This window comes from Glycine max, chromosome 9 (assembly GCF_000004515.6).
Source record: "Glycine max cultivar Williams 82 chromosome 9, Glycine_max_v4.0, whole genome shotgun sequence".
NCBI classification, from domain to species: Eukaryota; Viridiplantae; Streptophyta; class Magnoliopsida; order Fabales; family Fabaceae; genus Glycine; species Glycine max.
In genome coordinates this window covers 32,007,442-32,015,082 of record NC_038245.2, presented here as the reverse complement: position 1 = coordinate 32,015,082, position 7,641 = coordinate 32,007,442, and the positions used below count along the sequence as shown (strand labels likewise).

Genomic DNA, 7,641 nt, shown 5'->3' with positions numbered 1-7,641 from the left:
GATACATAATATGTGGAAAATATTTATTTATATAAATTTATAAAAAAAAACTAAAAATAAGTTTAATGGTAAAATTAATTCTTTTAACTTTTAAACGTAAACTTCTCATACATTTTTTTTGGTATTTCAAATAAAATAAATATTTATAAATTATATATATATATATATATATATATATATATATTTATATATATATCCAGTAGTGTATATTTTATTAATTGCTAATAGAAGAATAAATACAGGAAATTTTCTAGAAGAATCATGAAATTTTCAAACCATAGAAAGGTTGAAAGATGAAAATGACACTTCTCAATGAGATTTTTATTATTTTGATAATTATTACATGTAACTTGTAAGTCACATATGACAATAAACATATGTAGCGTTCACAGCACATTCAATACATAGTAACAAAACCAATCACAAGTAGTGGTGATTATTATTTAAATAACTGAATAATAACATGCATAGTTTGTCTATAGCTAATTAATTAACACTTCCAATAATAGCATTACTATAACCATTTTGGACATCATTGAATCTGTCCCAAAGCATGACTCCACCATAATTTGAAGACTGTTTAATCACAGGAAGAATCTGAGAGGTTAACACATCAGCAGGCACAAAGCCACCACTTGGAGCAGCTGCTTCAGATGCAGGAAGCCCCATGAAGACTAGAGAAGCTGGCACTGTGATCCACTGGTTCCATGAATTGATCAAATCGTTGGTGTTTCCACTGGAGTATTGGCATGAAGGGTTGTTGTAGAACTGAACCCACACATAGTCAAAGAGCCCAGTTTGGATGGCAGCATCCAAGTGTGCATCAGGGATTATGCACTGTGGGGCTGCGGACAAGTACACCTTACTCTGTGAGCTGAAGCTGTTTAGTGCCCTGGCTAGGTCATCATAATGGTCACTCCCACCAGACTCAATGTCAAAGTCAATGCCATCCAAGATAACATCACCTAATGGCCCTGATCCTGAATTACCAGAAGGAAAAAGATTATTAGTAGACTAATGTTAATTAACACTCAGAGACAAAGAAGAAAAATATACATATCACAAGTAATGTGATGTGATAGAAAAGAGAGTATTAAAGAAAAATAACATATGTTGATAATATTGGACTATTAATATGATACCGATCTTAATAGATAGTGTGCTTAATAAAATATTGTAATTGTCAATAAATTTTATTGAATAATAAGTAGTGATAATATTATTTTTTAACATCCCTTATGAAATCTAGATCTTGTTAATCAATATTCTTATTAAATTGATTTTTTGTTTTGCTAAACCTTTATCAAATCGAATAAGAAATTAATAGAAAACTTTTATGATTATTCTATTGAAGCCGTATTTGAAATTATAAAAGAGTGCACTCCAACAAAAGTATTTCCACTTTTGATTCTTTAATTAGTATCCTTAAAATACTTATCAACATTTTTTTGAGAAGAGTGTGTTAGTAAGTATATTTTTAATATTTTTCTCTTAATATATCTAAATGTTTGTATATCATTATTCTTACCAGTTTGGCCTCCAAGGAAATTCTCCCAGAGGTAGTTTGCAAGTTGTGTGGCATCATCAGCTGAGCTGAGGGAGTAGCTTCCAGCACCACCTCCAAGAGAGAGCAACACTTTGATGCCAAGGTCTTGGCAAGTATTGATATCACTGCTCAACCCTGTGCAACCATTGTTGTTAGGGTCACAATGACCAGCAAGGTTGAGTTGTGGGGTTTGGCCATTTCCAAAAGTGGACAAGAAGGCTATGTTCACATATTGGTAGTTTCCTGTGTTGCAAGCTTCTGCTAAGGTGCCTTCTCCACCGTTTTGGCCCCAGTACACAGCGATTCCTGCTGCATGGGAATGGTTGATAAATAAGGAAAGGGACAAGAGAGGGAATAAGAGTAATGAGGCTTTGTTAGGGGTTTTCATGTTTCTAGTGGGTTGGTGTGTTAATCTTAGCTTCTTGGTTTGGTTTAAGATGAGAGTCTAGCTAATTGGTACCTATTTATAAGAGTTGGAGGCGTGTGAACACATATAATTAAATGTTGCAGCAAGAAAAGCCTATGAGCCGTGTCTGATTGGATATCAGGAATGTGTATATAGTAATTTCTATGAATTTATTTAGGAGTTTAATATATTTTTTAATGTATAGTTTTTAATGTTCCTTTCTAATGTATTGTTTTTATTGATTATAAATTATGAAACAATGAGTAAGACTTAATAAGCAAAAAGTAAAGCTTACAAAATTTTGTAATTTGTAATAAATTCCAATCAATCAATATAAAATCTATTTAAAAAAGTATGTTAACAAGACATTTTTTAATTTTTTAAAATTAATTAAAAATTATCTTAAATATACTTTTTAAAGTAATTATTAAATAATTTCGTAATTTGTTACACATAATGATTATTTATTTTAATTATAAAAATACTCTGATTAGAAAATAAATCTTAAAAATACTGTTATTTAAAATAAATATTCTAATTCTAATTTATATAGAGAAAATATTTATAAATAGATAACTGTGTAAGAAAAAAAACCGTGTGTGGTTAAGAAACTCTATCTTCTAGCGTAACATCCTGTAAGCTGATTAAAATAGCATTATCGTGTGAAGCAGAAATGGGACTAGAAACAGTGCATGACTATAACGCTAAATTATGTTCTGACTTCTGATAGTTGGTCAAGTTCGGTGGAATAAATGCTACCTTAACCAGTACGTTGTAGAGTTTTTTTATTTTTTTGAAACTCAAAATGGTCTTAGGTTCTTATTAGAGCCTATCAATGTTGAAGGTGACGCGTGATATCTAGAAAACGACCAAGTCACCTAATTATCGTCTTTCTTTAATTTTGATATTATTTGAGTTTAATTATTGATAAAAACAATTTTTTTATTTATTTTATTTATTTATTTTTTAATCGATCTCTAAAATTTATCATCTCTGCTACCACTAGTATATGGGTTCCTACTTCGAAAGTTAAACCTGTCCATGATTGCATTAATTCTAAAGTTTTCTTTCCATAGATTAATTAATAAATATTTCACTTATATAAATTAAAATTAGAATGTTCTATTTTTTCCTGGTTATAAAAAAATAGAATGTAATGTTCTTATTTATTATGTATTAATTTTATGGATAATTTTTATATAACTTTTTAATGAATAGTGTTCATTTTTAATGTAAATTTATTAAAAATAGTATTAATTTTTCAGTATATAAAAATTTATTAATACTTTATTATTAAATACTCTTAATTATTCTACTTTGTAAGAGAATAATTGAAAGAAAAAATAGATGTACAGTTACATATTGAAATTTTCGAAAACTAAAATTTTAAAAATGCTGAAACAACAAATTGAGCGAGTATTTTATTAATTAAAAAATTCTAAAAATACTTTCTAAGACATATTCATTTTTATTTTTATTTTTATCTACAAACACCTATTCATTATTCACCATTCATTATACATAAACATATGTGTAATTGTTTTGGTGAATTTGAAAAAAATATTTAAAATTATTTTTTCTTTTAAGACTAAAATGTGATTTTTGTCCTTTAGTTTTTAACATTTATGATTTTAGTTTTTCTATTTTTAAATCGAGACACTTTATCTTTTATTATTAAAAAATTCACGATTTTGGTTTCTCATCTTTTAATTAAAATATTTTATTTTTCACTCTTAAAAAATCATAATTTTAATTTTTATGATCAATTTCAAATGTTGATATAAATATTATGTAAATATTGGCTGATACATGTCTTTTTGTTATTCACATGATAAATATTTTTAAAATCATTTAATTTTTAACAAGTTTAATTTATTAAAAAAAGAATTAAAAAATATACAATTAAGTCTGAAATTGAAAAAAAATATTAAACATAATTCTTTTTTTAATAAAATATATATACATAAAATAATGATATCTTTGGGATTTTTAAGAGTTGAACTCTTAGAATATTGTAAAATTTTAAATTAAACATATACACCTGTCATTTTCAAGGTGAAATAAATGTACAAATACAACTTAGTTTCTGTTATGGGATGGGCTCTTCTCATCTCTATCTTCTTACATGACAAAGAAGAATTTTACCTGTCCTGCCAATCCTTTCAAAGTTTGCTGTTGTGATGTAGTTAGTCATTTGCACCTGAGTAGATCCAGAACCTCATCAAAAACTGATCAGTAACATGCTGAAGACCGCAGTGATCTCTCCCTAGTCCCTACTTTAATTCTTCATTTTTCTCATGTAATTGTCCAAATTCCAAAGCCTTGAGTTCCTCTAAAATTGAAGTTACTGGTGCCAATTGGAAACAGTTCCTACAAAATGAATTTGGCTCAATTTGGAAAATTTTCACTTTATATTTAAAATCTAATTATGCACCTTAACTTTTTTAGAAGCTCTGTTATATAACTTGTTCAAAAATTAAATAACCGTTGATTTTAGTTTAAAGAAGTTTGATTCATTTTAACTCCTTATTTTCTTCTTCTATAAATACTCAAGGAGAAGATTAACTAAATTGGGCAATTGTTTTTAATGCATGTAAAGGCTTTTGGTGAGTAAAAGCCAAGATGTATTTTAAATTGAATCAGGGAATATACACCTTTTTTTGCCTACTTTAGGAAAAAAATGGTCCCTTGAGCCATAACCAATGCAAATATTGCCTTCAAATAACATGGTGACAGTAAAATGTATAACAACAACAACGGTCCTGCCTTATCCTGGAAGACAAATCAATCACAACTAAAATCCATTTATTAACAGCTGTACAGCACAAATGCCAATAGAAGGCAAGAGGCCAATACTACTCATTGACCGGCATCAAAAATTATTTTTTTGTTGTCAATGGTGAAGCTCAACTAAGACCACTTTCAATCTGTAACATCGGAGTGTGATGATGTTGGAGAATCCCTCTTCCACAAAAACATTTATTCCTTCCTTCTACTCAAGTTCTTGTTCCTCCAATGTACCTAAAAATTAAGAAATAAAAGAATCATCAACCATCATTATAGAACCTGAGGTAGAAACCTGAAGTTGTCAAAATTAGAGAGTGCTTCAGCCTGAAGTAGCTTCACCAATAATCACCACAAGAGCATATGCCATCCTTAAAATGGTGAAATTGATTGGTGTCCCTGATGACAATTTCACGTTGAACTATATATATCTTGGGAGATAAGCTTGGCAGCAATATGACAATCTCCACAAACACGGAGGTTTTTGGTAATTCTCATAGGAGATTCTTGAGTCTTCAAAATAGCAAACACAATAGCTAACTTCTCGCTGTGAACAGCTGGATGGCATTCTTTATCCTCCTCTTCCTCATCATGAAGGGCAGAATCAGTCTCGGGCACATAACCTAACTCTTTCATCTTCCCCATCAGCACACTTAGCTCTTCATATATCTCCTTTGACTGTGGATGGTACGTGTCACCTGCAAGAAAGGTGTGGACCTGATTATTCAACTCAACATTGCTGATGCAAGGCATTTTCTGAATTCTTCATCTCTTCATTAGTGATCGAATAGCTGTTACTTCTGTCCACCTACCAGCCTTTGCATAATATTAGATAACAACACATAGTAACCCGATTCCTCAGGAGCCAACTGAAGTAGTTTGTCAGCAGCTAAACTCCCAATATCCATGTTGGAGTACACCCGACACGAACTAAGAAGTGCCCCCCAAACTCTTTCATTAGGCTCCATTGGCATTTGACGATATTATAGGCCTCATCCACTCGTCCAGATCATCCTAAAAGATTCACCAAATAAGCAAAGAGTTCAATTATGGGTGTTATTTTGTAATCATATGTCATCTGCTTAAAGTAAAACTTCCCTTCATTGAGTAATCACGAATGGCTACAAGCTGAGAGAGTTGCAACAAAGGCAATAGAATCTGAATCTTGGCCTGAATTTTGCATTTCAGTGAAGAATGCCACAGCATTATAGCCTTGTCCAGTCATACCATAGGCAGATATCAATGAAGTCCATGATGCAACATTGCGAAACTTCATTCTGTCAAACACTCTTTTTGCATCTTCAAGACTTCCACACCCAGCATACATATCTATCAGTGAATTCTCCGTAAGCAGATTTGGACATAGCTTCTTTCTCTCAACATATTCATGAATCCCCACATGCTTGAAGAACACTAGCACAAGTGATTGCATCGGGTTCCATTTCACATTTCTCCATTTGTAAATATAGATCTACAGATTTTCCAGGCATTGAGTTTTTCATATATACACTTATCCTTACATTCCATGAGACCAAACTTTTCTTCTCCAAATTCACAAACATCTCTTTAACATACAAAACATTTTCCGGTAAAGTGTTAGTTACTGCTGGCAGGAGGAGACTAGCCATTGTACATGCATCTGGCTTCGGCCTCACACCATCCATTTCTCGGCAAATCTCCAATGCATCATCAAGCCGCATGAGTTTGATCCCCAGCGATGGGTTTTCTTGAAAACTTAGATTAAAAACCTTGGAATGCAGATTGTTCAAGGTTTTGATATCAGGGTATTGGTCTAAAACTTTGCCCAGAAGCTCCAAAGAAAGAACTGGGTTTTTAGGGACACCAATGATTTTCGAATTGAAGAAGCCAAAGCTTGTAAGTTGGTAAATTGGTTAGTCAGATGATGAAAAGGTTTCATGAATCTGAAACTGTTACTTTGGTTATATTTGATGACACAGCATTGTTAAGCAAAACCTGGATATTTTACCCCGTTTCCCTGCTGTTGTTGCAGAGAGTGAGATTGAGAGTGAAATCAAAATTAAACCAAAAACTCACAGCTAAATGGCAAAAGAACGAGAAATTTGTGTTGTTAACGTTACGATAATTCTGCCCTGTAGCAATTTGCTAAAAACCTTCGGATTTTATGTTGAATGCTCCTGCTCTACTTTACTTGAACATGCCTGTGCAAGAGAAATTCTTGGGTTTTAATTTTTACTTATTATGTTTTTGTCCCTAAATTCTTTAAAGGGTAAATACCTTGAAAGTATAAGATAGTGATAAATTAGCCCATAAGAGATAAAAAAAAAAAATCAAAATGTAAAAAGTAGATAGATTAATCTTGTGTTAAATTTGTGAAATTATTTTATCCATATTTAATGTTTGAGTATCAATTTAATAATAAATTATATTTATAGGATCACTTTTTCATTACATTATAAAATTTAGGAATCATCATTAAATTATCCATAAGATTAATCTTTCTATTTTTTACACATTTAAAGACACAAATTAAATTTTTTATCTTTAGGAGATAAATTTATCAAAGCAATATGAATATTTACCAGCAATAAATTTTCCATCTAGTCTCCATATTTTTCATCAAATTTCATCGCTACTGTGCCTTTGGTTATCAATTAGCATAGTTTGATAAAAAGAAATAGTGTAAAATAGTCATACGAAACAATAATTTTATAATTAGATGATAATATAACATTATTTTATATTATCAATGTATCACTATTAGATTTAAGGATTAAATATATTTTTCATCCTTGTAAATTAACACTTTATTTTTGGCTTTATAATTTTTTTTTTCATTTTAATCCTTATAAAATCTGTTTGTTTTATTTTTCGTCCTTAAAATACTCTAGATGATATTTTATTTTCACCCTTCAAAACACTTTGT

General features: G+C 30.4%; 1 protein-coding gene and 1 pseudogene across 1 annotated transcript; both read right to left on the bottom strand.

Annotated features, from left to right (window-relative positions):
- Positions 1–301: 301 nt before the first annotated feature.
- Positions 302–1,980, bottom strand: LOC547454 (Chitinase III-A). Its single transcript, NM_001249780.1, has 2 exons — positions 1,529–1,980; positions 302–980 (listed from the first exon to the last, which is right to left on the bottom strand). Exons 1-2 carry the CDS (start codon positions 1,932–1,934, stop codon positions 487–489), a joined length of 900 nt encoding a protein of 299 aa, NP_001236709.1. The 5' UTR covers positions 1,935–1,980; the 3' UTR covers positions 302–486.
- Positions 1,981–4,056: 2,076 nt separating this feature from the next.
- On the bottom strand, positions 4,057–7,472 carry LOC100813895 (putative pentatricopeptide repeat-containing protein At3g49142; annotated as a pseudogene).
- Between the last annotated feature and the right edge of the window lie 169 nt (positions 7,473–7,641).

Coding starts and splice junctions, on each gene's coding strand:
- LOC547454 (NM_001249780.1), bottom strand. CDS start 1,934: ATGAAAACCCCTAACAAAGCCTCATTACTCTTATTCCCTCTCTTGTCC. Junction 981..1,528: donor TTTCCTTGGAGGCCAAACTG/GTAAGAATAATG, acceptor CTGGTAATTCAG/GATCAGGGCCATTAGGTGAT.